The 16455-nt window shown below is 42.1% G+C and overlaps 1 protein-coding gene across 5 annotated transcripts in view; it reads right to left on the reverse strand.

Moving 5' to 3' along the window:
* The window catches only part of INO80 (INO80 complex ATPase subunit), a 139118-nt gene that overhangs the window by 96740 nt on the left and 25923 nt on the right, over positions 1-16455 (reverse strand). For all 5 annotated transcript variants that reach the window (XM_055278754.2, XM_055278756.2, XM_063639095.1 and 2 more), the window contains 5 exons: positions 13618-13738; positions 11419-11633; positions 6851-6904; positions 5520-5723; positions 271-466 (listed from right to left, as the gene is read on the reverse strand). In XM_055278754.2, coding sequence (XP_055134729.1) covers positions 271-466; positions 5520-5723; positions 6851-6904; positions 11419-11633; positions 13618-13738 — 790 coding nt within the window. The remainder of the gene's footprint in view (positions 1-270; positions 467-5519; positions 5724-6850; positions 6905-11418; positions 11634-13617; positions 13739-16455) is intronic.

Genomic DNA, 16455 nt, shown 5'->3' on the forward strand with positions numbered 1-16455 from the left:
AATACCTGTTTTTTCTACTAACAAATCACAACAAAAATATTCCCAAACTTGCAAGATCATATAACCACAACCCTTCCTATTCAAATTCTTTAATAAATGGTCTTATACTTCTGTTATAGAAACACACTTTCCCTACTCCAGTACAATAAATCTCTCTTTTCTGGTAAATTACCTATGAATCAATAAAAATTTTGCAAGAATTAATGTATATAACCTTTAGATATAAAAAATAAGAGGTAGCCTTCCTCTAAGTCCTGACTGAGGACTCACCATAATCTTCCTGTGTGATGTTAACTACCACTCCTCCACCTATATCGATTTGTCTCTGGGTAGAACTGTCTTCTAGTTTCCTTAGGATTTCTTCCTGGATACCATCATGACCCATATCTCGTTTGCGACTCATGAAATGGGCATACAACTCTGTCTGGGTAATTAAGAAGTTGAGTTTTCGCTGTTGCCTCTTGGCCTAAAGAGGGAAAAAAGTGAAAACAGAGCCAAATTATCAATGATATCCAAGAAGTAGTCCAGAATTCACCACTTATATTTGCATACAATTCCTTTACCAATTGTTTACTTTTAAAAATGTAAACATCACTGATAAACAATTTTAATTTAGCCAAGTCAGTGGCACTAAAAGCAATGAATACATTTCTTTTTCTTTTTCAGACAGAGTCCCATGGTCGCATGGGCTGGAGTATAGTGGCACGATCTCGGCTAACTGCAACCTCCGCCTCCCGGGTTCAAGCTAGTCTCGTACCTCAGCCTCCAGAGTAGCTGGGATTACAGGTGAGCACCACTAAACTCGGCTAATTTTTGTATTACTAGTAAAGACAGGGTTTCACCATGTTGGCCAGGCTGGTCTCGAATTCAGGTGATCCACTGGCCTCGGCATCCCGAAGTGCTGGGATTACAGGCGTGAGCCACCACACCTGGCGCAATGAATAACTTTCATTCATAATCTACTAGTAACGAGTGTTTTGCTCTCCTTTACGCTGTGAATCTTTTCTCTATTAGGCTTCTGACTAAAATATTTCTTTCTTACATTACTTTTCTATGGTGGCACTGAGACAACAACTAAATTCAAACAGTATATTCCATTTTATAACCTGGATGGTGGATACATGTCTATATAGCTTTATTATTTTTGAAAATGTACACGTCAGAAACTTTTCTTTTTTTTTTTTTTTTTTTTGAGACAAGTCTAACTATGTTGGCCAGGCTGGAGTGCAATGGCACGATCTCAGCCTCACCGTAACCTCTGCCTGCCAGGTTCAAGTGATTCTCCTGCCTCAGCCCCCCTGAGGGCGGGGGTGGGGGCGGGACAGAGTCTCCTTCTGTCGCCCAGACTGGAGTGCAGTGGCGTGATCTTGGCTAACTGCAAGCACTGCCTCCTGGGTTCATGCTATTCTCCTGTCTCAGCCTCCTGAGTAGCTGGGACTACAGGCGCCTGCCAACATGCCCAGCTAATTTTTTGTATTTTTAGTAGAGATGGGGTTTCACTGTGTTAGCCAGGATGGTCTCAATCTCCTGACCTCATGATCCGCCCGCCTCAGCCTCCCAAAGTGCTGGGATTAAAGGCGTGAGCCACCACGCCCGGCCCGTACTGTTGTATTTTTTTAGTAGAGACGGGTTTCACCATATTGACCAGGCTGGTCTCCAACTCCTGACCTCAGGTGATCCGCCCACATTCAGCCTCACAACGTGTTGGGATTATAGGTGTGAGCCACTGCACCCGGCCAGCCACTACACCGGCCCTAAAACTCTTACCACCAGAAGTCAAAATAACTGACAAAGAGCTATAAATTATTCTGAAAGCCAATACAATAGGTATATGAAATTAACAGGTTAATGGAAGGAAGAAAATACTCCCCAAAACAATCTATAGGAAGGAACAAAATACTCCCCAACACAATCTGTATCTTTTGGCCAGGCATGGTGGCTCATGCCTCTAATCCCAGCACTTTGGGAGACCAAGGCTGGCAGATCACCTGAGGTCAGGAGTTCGAGATCAGCCTGGTCAACATGGAGAAACCCCGTCTCTGATAAAAATACAAATATTAGCCGGGCGTGGTGGCAGGCGCCTGTAATCCCAGCTACTTAGGAGGCTGAGGCAGGAGAATCGCTTGAACCCAGGAGGAAAGGTTGCAGTGAGCCAAGGTCACGCCACTGCACTTCAGACTGGGTGACAGAGCAAGACTCTGTCTCAAAACAAAACAAAACCCAACCACCTATATTTCACCTGTGATAATGGCTACAAAAAACGAATATAGACTGAATACACATACACGTGCAAACTTTTTTTTTTTTTTTTAATGTGAGAAGGCTAAATTAAAAGTTCCTTTCAGGTGGACTGCTTGATCTCAGGAGTTTGAGACCAGACTGGGCAACATGGCAAAGCCTTGTTTCTACAAAAAATACAAAAATTTGCCAGGCATGGTGGCATGTACCTGCAGTCCCAGCTACACTGGAGGCTGAGGCGGGAGGACTGCTTGAGCCCAAGAGATTGATGCACTGAGCCAAGATCATGCCACTGCACTCCAGCCTGGGTGACAGAGTAAGATATCACTTTTTTTCTTTTTTAAGTGCCTCTACTCTAAAATAACCAGGTAAGAAAAATAATCATTGTGTCAATAAATAAAATCATTCCTAAGATAAACAATAAAATGAAAACATAATCCAAAATACCAAATCATATGGAACACAGAACACAGTGTAAGCAGCATATTAAAGACTCATTATTTTGTTTTTTTTCTTTTTTCTTCTTTTTTTGAGATGGAGTCTCACCCTCTCGCTCTGGCTGGAGTGCAGTGGTGCAATCTCGGCTCACTGCAACCTCCACCTCCCGGGTTCAAGCGATTCTGCTGTCTCAGCCTCCCGAGTAGCTAGGACTACAGGTGTATGCCACCACACCCAGCTAATTTTTTGTATTTTCAGTAGAGACGGGGTTTCACTGTGTTAGCCAGGATGGTCTCGATCTCCCGACCTCTTGATCCGCCCACCTTGGCCTCCCAAAGTGCTGGGATTACAAGCGTGAGCCACCACACCCAGCCTTGTTTGCTTTTTTTTTTTTTTTTCCAAAAAAGAGCATTATTGGTCCAAGAGTCATTATTTTAAATTATTTCATAACAAAATTCATAAAATATACTTGATTTATCCTTGATCCACTCTCCCAAAAGAAAAACAATAAAATAGGGAATACAGCAAAAAAAAAAAAACCCAAAAGGCTGAAAGTATATTTTATAAAGCAGTAATCTACGTAAAATCATCCTGTCTCTTTAAAGCTTTATAGCATTTGAGTCAGATCCAAAATAGAAGAAAATTTGAGAAAGAGAGTGAGAGAAAATTAAGTTTTTGTCTTAATGAATGTTCATGTTTCAAACCTAAAGTGCTATCAAGAAAATCTTTGTTTTTTTCTGAAGAGATGGTATCTTACTCTGTCACCCAGGCTGGAGGGAGTAGCAAGAACACAGCTCACTGCAGCCTCAACATTCCAGGCTCAAGCAATATTCTCACCTCAGCCTCCAAAATAACTGGGACTATAGGCACGTGCCACTGCATCTGTCTAATTTTTCTACTGTTTATAGATACGAAGTATCACTATGTTGCCCACACTGGTTTTGAACTCCTGGATTCCAGCGATCCTCCTGCCTCTGCCTTTCTGCTAGGATTATGGGCATGAGCCAATACACTCAGCCTAAAGAAAACTTTCTAAAGTAAAACAATTAAGAAAAAGAATAACATCTTTTTTTTTTTTTTTTTGAGATGGATTCTTCCTCTGTCGCCCAGGCTGGAGTGTAGTGGCACGATCTCGGCTCACTGCAACCTCCACCTCCTGGGTTCAAGCAATTCTCTGCCTCAGCCTCCTGAGTAGCTGAGACTACAGGCGCCCGCCACCATGCCCAGATAATTTTTGTATTTTTAGTAGAGACGGGGGTTTCACCATGTTGGCCAAGCTGGTCGAACTCCTGACCTTGTGATCCACCCACCTCGGCCTCCCAAAGTGCTGAGATTACAGACGTGAGCCACCGCGCCCGGCCAAGAATAACATCTTTAACCTTAAAAAAGTTAACTACCATATGATTAAATGAACGAAGTAGATTAAGAAAACAGAAAGGATATGTTAAAATTTTATTTCAAAAGTTCAACGAAAAAGATGCATAAGTCAGCATAACCATCAGCTATCAACATAACTAAGAATCTAGGTCTCACAAATCTAGAATATAGGCCAAGGTGCCTGCAAAACTTCAAGATCTGTGGCTAACTCTCAAATGACTTTAAATTCTATGAGTTAAGAGTTCCCAAAAGCATCAAATGCTTACTAACTTGATAATATGATTACCTTGCATGCAAATATACAAATTAACCAGGAGACTTAAGAGAACTGAGCAAAATCCATCTTCATTCTCGATGTCATGATAAAATAAGGGAAGATCAAGAGCTCAGAAGAGGCTCCAAAGCTCCACTTAGACACGAGTTACTACATATACCTGAAAGAAAACATCATCCAATCCACTAATTCCCTTCTTTCTTCAAATCTCAACTCTCCTTCCATTCATCTCAGCTGGTTTATCAATGGCAATACAATGACTTTGCCTTCTTATTCTCTCCTCTTGCTTCCCTCAGCAATATACATAGCCTACATCAGCTGGCATCAGGTTTAGCAACAGTACTGGCTGCAAGTTAAAACAGTAAAGTAGGCTGGGCGTGGTGGCTCATGCCTGTAATCTCAACATTTTGGGAGGCTGAGGCAGGCGTATCATCTGAGCTCAGGAATTCGAAACCAGCCTGGCCAACATAGTGAAACCCTATGGTTCACCAGCTGGGCATGGTGGTGGGTGCCTACAGTCCCAGCTACTCGGGAGGCTGAGGCAGAGTTGCTTGAATCTGGGCGGCAGAGGTAGCAATGAGCCGAGATTACGCCACTGCACTCCAGCCTGGGCGACAAGAGTGAAACTTCATCTCAAAAAAAATAAATAAATAAAACAGTACAGTAGGTGAAGGGTAAGTCTTAGAAAACTGGGCTCACTGTCCACTGTCCCTATCTGGCCCTGAATTTGGCAACTATTTCTTATTGTCAAAAAAAAGCAAAACTGTAGTCAGCACCTACAAACCAACCAAGATGAATTAAAAGCTACTTTCTTTCTCTTTTGTTCATTCCTTTTTCTTGAGGAATAAGTGCCCAGAATAGAGGACAGCTTAGAAGAAAAGAGAAAAAGACCTGAGGAGGGCCTTACCAAAAGACTAAACGCAGAATTGGTTTACTAGTCTAAAATCACCATCCTCAAAATTAAGTCTTTAAAAAAATTTCTGACGGTAGGAGACCATGGCAGGCGGATCACTCGAAGCTCAGGAGTTTGAGACCAGCCTGGGCAACATGGCGAAACCGCAGCTCTACCAAAAAAAAAAAAAAAAAAAAAATTGACAGTGTCATTGGTTAGATGTACAATTTTCAAAATGCAAACCAATCTCTTCAAATGGCTGTAGTAATTAGTTTTCAAAATGTTACGCTTTTGCCCTACCTCCCGCATTTCCTCATCCAACTTCCGCTGCTCCAAAGCTTCCTTCTCTGCTCTCTTGCGGTGCTCCTTCTCCACTTTCTCATATTTCTTCCAGTACAGAAGCATCTCCTTGGTGAGGCGGCGGGCACGAGGCAAGGTTTCCTTACAGTTCTTCTGGGCCTGCAAGGCAGCTCGACGCACCTCCTTCATGCACTGGTGAGCAAGCTGAAAACAACAACAGCATTACAGCGGAAAGGACCCCATACCAGAGGCTGGTTCTTCCCGGACTCTAAACCACATCATTCTTCAATCTGTTCAGTACAAACTGTCATCCTTGACCACATCTCTTTCTCCTGCAACTTGATTAATGTCCTTGTACAGTACTGTGACATAGGCCCAGACCCTGTGGTAATATCAGGGATAAGAAATCTATCCGATTTCTATCACCTTAGAAGATGAAAAATTATAATGACGAAGAAGGACCTGGGATGTGCTTGGAAGTTACAAAATGTTATTGTACACATTAACAACAGCTATCATTGCTTATTATATCTTTAGCACCACTGAAAAATATATTAAACTAATTTACTCTTCACAAAAATCCTATGAAATTGGCATTACCGTCACCCTCATTTATAAATGAGGAAACACAGAAGTTGAATGACTACCCCAGAGAAACACAACTAATAACATGGCCTAATCTGATCCTCACAATTCTTAAAGGAAGTTGTTTTAGTTTCCTCTAAGGGAAGGTATTCATATCATTATTTCTTAGACGAGACTGAAGACGGAGATTCCATGATCTGCTCAAGAAATCAGGGTGGGCTATGGTCTTATCCAAAAAGGTTCAAATACCAGAAATGTGAGGAAGAACAATTTTATTTAATAAACAGATTGAGGCTGGGCGCAGTGGCTCATGCCTGTAATCCTAGCACTTTGGGAGGCCAAGGCAGGCAGATCACCTGAGGTCAGGAGTTCAAGACCAGCCTGGCCAACATGGTGAAACCCTGTCTCTACTAAAATACAAAAATTACAGGGCATGATGGCAGATGCCTGTAATCCCAGCCACTCGGGAGGCTGAGATGGGAGAATCGCTTGAACCTGGGAGACGGTGGTTGCAGTGAGCCGAGATCACTGCCACTGCACTCCAGCCTGGGCGGCTGAGACTCCATCTCAAAAAATAAATAAATAAATAAAAAATAAACAGCTTGAGAACATTCAGAAACTCTCTTACGAACTATTGGATTCATGATCAACAGGTTACAACAGACAAGAGCAGCAAGATGGACCCCAAAGAAGGAGAATATATTCCAGCAAAACATGAAATGGAAAACACAAAACTACAATTTTACCTTTCGGCTATTGGTGAGAAACAGGTTACGAGCTGAAGCTTTCTGCTTATTTGCCTAAAATATTTAAAAAACAATATTTCATTTAGGATTCATTTTTGAACTAAGACTATGTAGAATGCACAGTCTTTTATTCAATTCCTAGAGGGTTAGAAAATGTCAAGCCAAGCAAGATACATTACTTCTATAAGGCATCGTCTCAATACCATACATAAAACTATCAAACAGGCATTCAAGAAGAATAAGTCAGCGTTGTGGATGCCTTAAATAGTCTTCTGTATACTTTTGGGAAGATGTTAAGTTACACGTAAGGCTTGAAGTGGACTAGAAAAATATTAAAATACCTAAAACTTAGCACCATCCTGATTAAACACATGTTGCTTACCAGGGCCAATCTGCAAGGCTGGGAGAACAGGGCACCCAGATACAGGAATCATTAGGAGAAAAGATAAACTAGTCTCCTAAGTTGTGATTCTAGCCCCACCTCCAGCCTAGGCAAACCTGATGTCACTATCACTCAGTTTCTGCCACCACATAAGCCTAATCTTCTCTAAAACTAAACTCCAAGGAAGACCTAACACAAAATAACCCAGCAGCCCACAACCCAGTATCCAGCTATTTGTGTTTTCCACTCTAGCTAAGGGGAAAAACAAAAGTCAGTACAGAAACCTGACTCCCCATGATGTTTATTTGACATGGAAGAAGATGCCGAAGAGGCAGAGCTGGGTGGCTCTTTCAGTACTGAACAGCATTCTCCTTGATGCTAAAGAAACAATGGGTTCAAAGTGACAAAGAAGGTCTGAAAGCCACTTCTCTAATGTTTGCACGTACGACAGCAAATTTAACGGAATATATCAGCCTTTTATAAAAAAAACTCTTACTAATTAAAGAGCTATTGTCACTCTGAAGCCAGGAACCTCAAATATTCCCACTAAAACGTCATTTCTTGGCCAGGCGTGGTGGTTCATGCCTGCAATCCCAGCAATTTGGGAGGCCGAGGCGGGTGGATCACTTGAGGTCATGAGTTTGAGACCAGACTGGCCAATGTGGTGAAACCCCATTTCTACTAAAAATAGAAAACTTAGCCAGGCATGGTGGCATATGCCTGTAATCCTAGCTACTTGGGAGGCTGAAGCAGGAGAATCACTTGAACTTAGGAGGCGAAGGCTGCAGTGAGCTGAGTGAGATCGCACCACTGCACTCCAGCCTGGGCGACAAGAGCAAAACTCCGTCTCAAAAAAAAAAAAAAAAAAAGTCATTTCTTGGCCAGGCACAGTGGCTTACACCTGCAATCCTGGCACTTGGGAGGTTGAGGCAGGAGGATCACTTGAGTCCAGGAGTTCGAGACAAGCCTGGGCAACACAGTGAGACCTCGTCTCTATAAAAAATAAACAGAATTTGGCCGGGCATGGTGGCTCACACCTGTAATCCCAGCACTTTGGGAGGCCGAGGTGGTTGGATCACCTGAGGTCAGGACTTCAAGACCAGCCTGGTCAACATGGTGAAACCCCGTCTCTACTAAAAACACAAAAATTAGCTGAGTGTGGTGGCAGGTGCCTGTAATCCCAGCTACCCGGGAGGCTGAGGCAGGAGAATTGCTTGAACTCAGGAAGTGGAGGTTGCAGTGAGTCGAGATCGTGCCATTGTACTCCAACCTGGGTGACAAGAGCCGAAACTCCATCTCAAAAAAAAAAAAAAAAAAATTAAATAAACAGAATTAGCTCAGTGTGGTGGCACACATCTGTAGCCCCAAGTACTCAGGAGGCTGAGGTGCGAGGACTGCTTGAGCCTGGGAGATCAATGCTGAAGTGAACTAACACCAGTCCACTGCACTCCAGCCTGGGCAACAGAACAAGATCCCATCTCAAAAAGAAATGAAAACTCATTTCTTTCATTGAAAGGACACCATCTGAGGCCTCTTCATCAGGTACTAAGCAGGTTTTCCCATAACTTTCCCATCAAGAATGCCCAAGCACAGGCTGGGTGCAGTGGCTCACGTCTGCAATCCCAGCACTTTGGTAGGCCGAGGCACACAGATAATGAGGTCAGATCGAGACCAGCCTGGCTAATACGGTGAAACCCTGTCTCTACTAAAAATACAAAAAAAATTAGCTGGGTGTTGTGGCGGGTGACTGTAGTCCCAGCTACTCCGGAGGCTGAAGGAGGAGAATGGCGTGCTAATACGGTGAAACCCTGTCTCTACTAAAAATACAAAAAAAAATTAGCCAGGTGTCGTGGCAGGTGCCTGTAGTCCCAGCTACTCCGGAGGCTGAAGGAGGAGAATGGCGTGCTAATATGGTGAAACCCTGTCTCTACTAAAAATACAAAAAAAATTAGCTGGGTGTCGTGGCGGGTGCCTGTAGTCCCAGCTACTCCGGAAGCTGAAGGAGGAGAATGGCGTGAACCTGGGAGGCGGAGCTTGCAGTGAGCCGAGATCGCACCCCAGCCTGGGCGACAGTGAGACTCCGTCTCAAAAAAAAAAGAATGCTCAAGCATAAAGTATGTCTCCAGAAATACTTATTAACTGCTATGGAAAAAAAAACTTTAATTTTACAGTAGCAAAACACCACCATACCAAGGGATCAAAGGTAATATCCTCAAAACATTAAAACAGGCTGGGCATGGTGGCTCACACCTATAATTCCAGCACTTTGGAAAGCCGAGGTGAGCAGCTCACTTGAGGTCAGGAGTTCAAGACCAGCCTGGCCAACATGGCGAAACCTCATCTCTACTAAAAATACAAAAATTAGCTGGGCGTGATGGCGCGCACCTGTAGTCCCAGCTACTCAGCTACTTGGGAGGCAGAAGTGGGAGAATCGCTTGAACCCAGGAGGCGGAGGTTGCAGTGAGCCAAGATTGCACCACTGTACTCCAGCCAGGGCAAGAGAGCGAGACTCCATCTCAAAAAAAAAAAAAATTAAAACACACTATAACCTCTATAGTTTAAAAACTGTCATACTAACCTATATGAAGTATATGTGTAAGATGCAGATCTAGTTTTATCTTTTACAAAATTGCTACCCAGTTGTCTCAGCACTACTAATTTATAAGTCCACCGGCTTATTCCACTCATCTATTTGCCTATTCATGTGCCAGTACCACACTTTTTTAACTGTAGAGGTTTTGTAGTGTGTTCTAATGTTTAGCAGGGATTTTCCAATTCTTCCCCAGCTACTCCTACATTCTGACTTCATCACATAGACTTTATTATCAACTTTTCTCAATTCATAAAATATCCAGTTTCTAAAAAAAATCCAATTTATAATGAAATATCCTGTTCCTATCAGGATTGCACTCAATTCATCCTTAAGAATAATATGTAAACAACTGGTGAATCTCACTTAAGGGTAAACAGACATTCCTTGGACTATTAATTGCAACTTCTTTAAAAAAAAAAAAAAAACAAAAAAAAACGCTGCGTATGGCATCTGGCTTGCAACTATTAATTTTGAAATTATATCAAAATAACATGTTATTGGCTGGGCGCAGTGGCGCACATCTGTAATCCCAGCACTTTATGAGGCGGAGTCAGGCAGATCACCTGGGGTCAAGAGTTCGAGACCAGCCTGGCCAACATGGTGAAACCCCATCTCTACCAAAATACAAAAATTAGCTGGGCATGGTGGCATCTGCCTGTAGCCCCAGCTACTTGGAAGGCTAAGAAAGGAGAATTGTTTGAACCTGGGAAGCGGAGGTTGCAGTGAGTCGAGATGATGACACTGCAATCCAGCCCAGGCGACAGAGCAAGACTCCATCTCAAAAATAAGAAGAAGAAAATAAAATGTTATCAAAACCAAATGAATTAAGAGGAAAAATGCTTATACATGTCTCTTTTAACTCGTTCACATTTTATTCTAGTGCCTGTGATTATTCAGCAACATTCAAACATTTGTAAATTCTCTAAGAAACATATCAACTCCTTTTTATTTAATTTTTGAGACAAAATAAATAAATATTTATTATGTTAAACATTCTGTTACACAAACTAGAGTGCAGTGGTGCGATCTCAGCTCGCTGCAGCCTCAACCTCCTGGGCTCAATCTATCCTCCTGCCTCAGTCACTTGCATAGGTAGGGCTACAAACATGTGCCACTATGCCCAGTTCATTTTTGTAGTTTTTGTAGAGATGGGGTTTCACCATGTTGTCCAGACTGGTCTCAAACTCCTGGGCTCAAGCGATCCACCCACCTCAGCCTCCCAAAGTGCTGGGATTACAGGTGTGACCTACCATGCCTGCCCTCTTTTTAATTTTTTCTAATATCACCTATAAATTGGCTATCAAGTATCTATTGCTATATTTAGGAAAACTGCATTCTTTCCTTGAAGAAGTTGTCCTCCAATTTTTTGACCAAAGAGCATCACACAATAACTAATTGTCTTGTGAATTCTGACCACATTCTAGAAGAAACTGTTAACTGAAAGAGTACTACTCAGCATTTTCTTGATTCCAACAGATTAGTTTCTTTGCGGAATTCCTATCTCTGAAAGTATCTAGCTCTCAGAGTTCCTCTTTAGTGGGTGGGGAGAGAAAACACTCTCCCAATCTCCATCTCCTGGAGGCATTCACTTACCTTTGGTAGTTCCTTTTTCACAATGCTGAGCCATACTTTCCTGCGACGAGCATTCAGCTGCTCAATGGATAAGTGCTTTTTCTTAGTGCCAGGGGGAGGTGCATCGTGAGAAAACTTGGCAAAGACTTTGGTCTGGTGGTGATGGCGACGAGGGGATTCTTCAGAGGAAAGTTCTTCATCTCTTCGTCTTTTTTTCTTCACTTTTTTCAACTTAGCTGCAAAAGAAACAGATGCAACAGGGTTGCACTTCCACAGGAGATAGTCACAAAGCAACCTCACGACTTAAAACATGCAAGGTTCTTTCCTTATTCCACCTGACACTGACAACACATATCCTTTTATCTACTCAGACCCATGAATATTCCTTGAGGAAGAAAAATAAAAGAGAAGAAGAAACATACTGATTGATATCTCACTAACCTGGAAAAGAACACTGGATACTCACTCTGTTTATAAGAAAGTGAAATACAGAATAAAACCCGAGAACCAAATTTCTTTTTTTTCCGAGACGGAGTCTCACCCTGTCGCCCAGGTTGGAGTGCAATGGTGCAATCTCGGCTCACTGCAACCTCCACCTCCCAGGTTCAAGCAATTCTCCCGCCTCAGCCTCCCGAGTAGCTGGGACTACAGGCGTGTGGCAAGAACCAAATTTCTTTTGAACCTAATAGGTAAGGAAGTGTCTGAGGTATCACAGACTCAAGTAATAGTCAAAGGAAGGAAACTTATTTCTACTTGGTGGCAATATAAAGTGGCTATACGTCTATGCAGTGTGGGGAAAATAAGAAAAAAGTATACCTATAAGGTGGATGAAGAAAAATAAAAGAGAAGAAAAAGACATTGATATGTCACTAAGACTTGCAAGACAAAAATACATGAAACAAAACCTTAATTCAGGTTGGAGGAAGGGTGTGGAGGGTGAGAAAACACTAATAAAGATAATAGAGAAAGAAGGGAAGACTAAAAGGAGCCTTTTTGAGTACAATTCATGCCTTCAAGCCAGGTGCGAGGGCTCACGCCAGTAACCCCAGCACTTTGAGAGGCCAAGGCAGGCGATCGATCACCTGAGGTCAGGAGTTCAAGACCAGCCTGGCCAACATGATGAAACCCCATCTCTACTAAAAATACAAAAATTAGCCAGGTATAGTGGCCTGCACCTGTAATCCCAGCTACTCGGGAGGCTGAGGCATGAGAATTGCTTGGACTCAGGAGGTGGAGGTTGCAGTGAGCTGAGATTGTGCCACTGCACTCCAGCCTGGGTGACAGAGCGAGACTCCATCTCAAAAAAAAAAAAAAAAAAAAAAGAAATTAATACTTTCAGGGGAATAAAATTTGCCTCACAAAGATAGTTTAAAACTTTCTCTTTCAGTTTCCTTCCTGATATCCAGCTGCTGAGAGCTCAGTAAGAGAGGAAAGGACATTTCCTGGCAAACATGCAAACAAACACTACAGAAGATCATCAGGAGGTGATCTATTTTAAATCACCTCAGACAGCAACAATGATAACTTATTCCAAACACTTTGGGTTACTTTTCTTACTTCTCTGTGCATAACCGACTTCCTATCCCAGAACATTTGCAATATTTGTAGAGTGTGTATAAGAAAAATGGAATAATAATTTTGCCTAAACCTTTAGCTAGGAATCTGTCTTTCCAATTCTAGAACTAAAGACTATAAGCCAAATATGAATTAAGGTTAATAATATAGTCTATCCTTCCTATCTGTGGGTTCCACATCATAGATTCAAACAACTGAGGATCAAAAATATTCAGGAAAACAAAAAAAAAGAATGGTTGTAGCAGCTGTACTGAATATGTACAAACTGTTTTTGGTCATTATTCTCTAAACAATATAGGGTAACAAGTATTTACATAGCATTTACATTGTATTAGGTATTATAAATAATCCAGAGATGACTTAAAGTATACGAGAGGATGTGCACAGCTCATATGCAAATACTATACCATTTTATATAAAGAACTTGAGCATCTGTGGATTTTGGTATCTGCCAGGGGTCCAGAATCCAATCACCCATGGATACCAAAGGGAAAATTGTACTTGCTACTAATTAGAAAGGAGAGTTTTTCAGATAAAGCAAATTTCTACATATGGACTATATATAAAGTCCAAATGCACCAGTAGGCCACATGCAATTCTGAAACTAAGAATGAATATACGTGGAAGGCAGTTCAACATGCTCACCTTTAAGTTTCTTTTCCTCCTTAAATTTCTTTTTCTTGGGTCCAAGTAGATGCCGTTGTTGCTCATAGAAAGGGTCATATGTGGAGAGCAGGCCTGCACTGTAGTACTGATATTGCTGCAACTGAAGCAGGCAAAAACCATGATGGGCCGGTTTTCTATAGTACAGCTTTCAAATTATCTCTACTACAGAAAACTAAGCCAGAGGAAATCATGGCTCCTAAATACAGTATTCTTCCCACAAAGAGATCAGTAACATCTAGTATATCAAAGGGAATCACTTCCTTAACTTCAAACAAAATGAGTTCAACTCCTATACACGTAACAGGTCACTGAAAATAATTTAAGAAAGCAAAACTCTTCATGCTTCTGAATTTCTACAGAATACTTACTTAAACCTGACATATACTAAGACATGAAATTAATTCCTTGCAGAAATGTCTCCCCTTGGAAATTCACCACCAAGAAATAAACCATATTTCTATTACCAACAGTTCCTCATGCTTGCTTTTTTTTTTTTTTGTTGAGACACAGTCTTGCTCTGTCGCCAGGCTGGAGTGCAGCAGTGTGATCTCGGCTCACTGCAACCTCCGCCCCTTGGTTCAAGCGATTCTCGTGCCTCAGCCTCCCAAGTAGCTGGGATTATAAGCGCACGCCACCACACCCAGCTGATTTTTGTATTTTTAGTAGAGACAGGGTTTCACCACGTTGGCCAGGATGGTCTTGATCTCCTGACCTTGTGGTCAGCCCATCTCGGTGTCAGCCCACCTCGGTGTCAGCCCACCTCAGCCTCCCAAAGTGCTGGGATTACAAGTGTGAGCCACTGCAACTGGCCCTTCATGCTTGCTTTTCTGTTAGTCATATGCCTGCTTCAAATAGTCACCAGTCATCCCAATTCTTCAATCTTTCAAGTCTTTCCTCTCTTCATCTCCCACTAAGAAAGACTGCTATTATTATAGATAGTGCCTACATTGCCAGAATTCTAACATATGAATAATGTAACTCTTTCCATCCAGGAAGTGATAAGTAAATGCTTTCAAATATTTCACTTAATCCCCAAATCTCATATTGTCTCACATATTACTAATGCATAAATATAAATTAAAATTATGTAGCCCACTGTTAAATCTTTTTCCTGGATTATAGCCAAATAAATTGTCCGAGGACTGAAATAAGACTGGAAGATTAACATGGGGAACTATTACAATGTCCTCTGTTAAAAATCAAAATTAAATTAGCATGCACTGAGCTGTACACTTAAAGTCTGAGAACTTTCCTATATGTATGTTTTACTTGAATTTAAAAAATAAGCAGGCCAGGCATGGTGGCTCAGCTGGGCGCCATGGCTCATGCCTGTAACACCAGCACTTCGGAAGGCCAAGGTGGGCAAATTATTTGAGGTCAGGAAGTCAAGACCAGCCTGGCCAACATGATGGAACCACATCTCTACTAAAAATAAAAAAAAAATTAGCCAGGCATGGTGGTGGGCTTCTGTAGTCTCAGCTACTTGGGAGACTAAGACAGGAGAATTGCCTGAACCCAGGAGGAAGAGGTTGCGGTGAGCCAAGATCATGCCACTGCATTTCAGTCTGGGTGACAGAGCTTCCATCTCAAAAAATAAAATAAAAATAAATAAAAAATAAACATAAAAAACAAGCAAATACTTGGAGCGCCAAGTCCCTTAGTGCTGGAGTTTCAGAAGGAAGGAACTTGGTCAGGCGCAGTGGCTCACGCCTGTAATCCCAGCACTTTGGGAGGCCGAGGCAGGCGGATCACGAGGTCAGGAGATCGAGACCATCCTGGCTAACACGGTGAAACCCCGTCTCTACGAAAAATACAAAAAATTAGCCGGGCGAGGTGGCAGGCACCTGTAGTCCCAGCTACAAGGGAGGCTGAGGTAGGAGAATGGCGTGAACCCTGGGGGGCGAAGCCTGCAGTGAGCTGAGATCGCGCCACTGCACTCCAGCCTGGGTGAAAGAGCGAGACTCCGTCTCAAAAAAAAAAAAAAAAAGAAAAAAGAAGGAAGGAACTTTTTACATCAAAATGGTCAGATACTGTGTTTACCACTTCTACAGGTTTATAAGGTTCAGAATATTATTCCAATCTCTCTGAACTAACTTTGGACCTTAACTAATTGCTAGAAAATTCTTACGTCTTCAAATATACTACTGCTCATTATGTACAACGTTCCACACTTGTAGAAATAGTCAGAAGGCGGCTGGGCAGGGTGGCTCACCCCTGTAATCCCAGCACTTTGGGAGGCCGAGGCGGGTGGATCACCTGAGTCTGAGACCAGCCTGACGAACATTGAAAAACTCTATCTCTACTAAAAATACAAAACTAGCCGGGCGTGGTGGCGCATGCCTATAATCCCAGCTACTTGGGAGACTGAGGCAGGAGCATTGCTTGAACTCAGAATGCGGAGGTGGCAGTGAGCCGAGATTGCACCATTGCACTCGAGCCTGGGCAACAAGAGTGAAACTCAATCTCAAAAAATAAAAAAGAAAGAAATAGTCAGAAGGCTTTGGTAACGGCGTTCAAATAGTTGTCACTCAAAACTATCATCATTTTATTGTTAGTGTATGAAGAGCTTTCTAAGACAGAAACACTACTCCCAAAGAGCAACTGCATGAATAAGCAACACTAGAATGTAAGCATTCTGGCAATTCCTCAAAAGGCTAAACAAGGAGTTTCCATATGACCCAGCAATTTCTGTTAAGTATATAATGAAGAGAAATAAAAACACATCCACACAAATCTTCATATCATCATTATTCAAAATAGCCAAAAAGTAGAAATATGCTAATCATAGTTCATGAACTGGATAATGCATATATAAAA

The sequence above is a fragment of the Symphalangus syndactylus genome, chromosome 5, assembly GCF_028878055.3.
Source record: "Symphalangus syndactylus isolate Jambi chromosome 5, NHGRI_mSymSyn1-v2.1_pri, whole genome shotgun sequence".
In the NCBI taxonomy this organism is placed as follows: Eukaryota; Metazoa; Chordata; class Mammalia; order Primates; family Hylobatidae; genus Symphalangus; species Symphalangus syndactylus.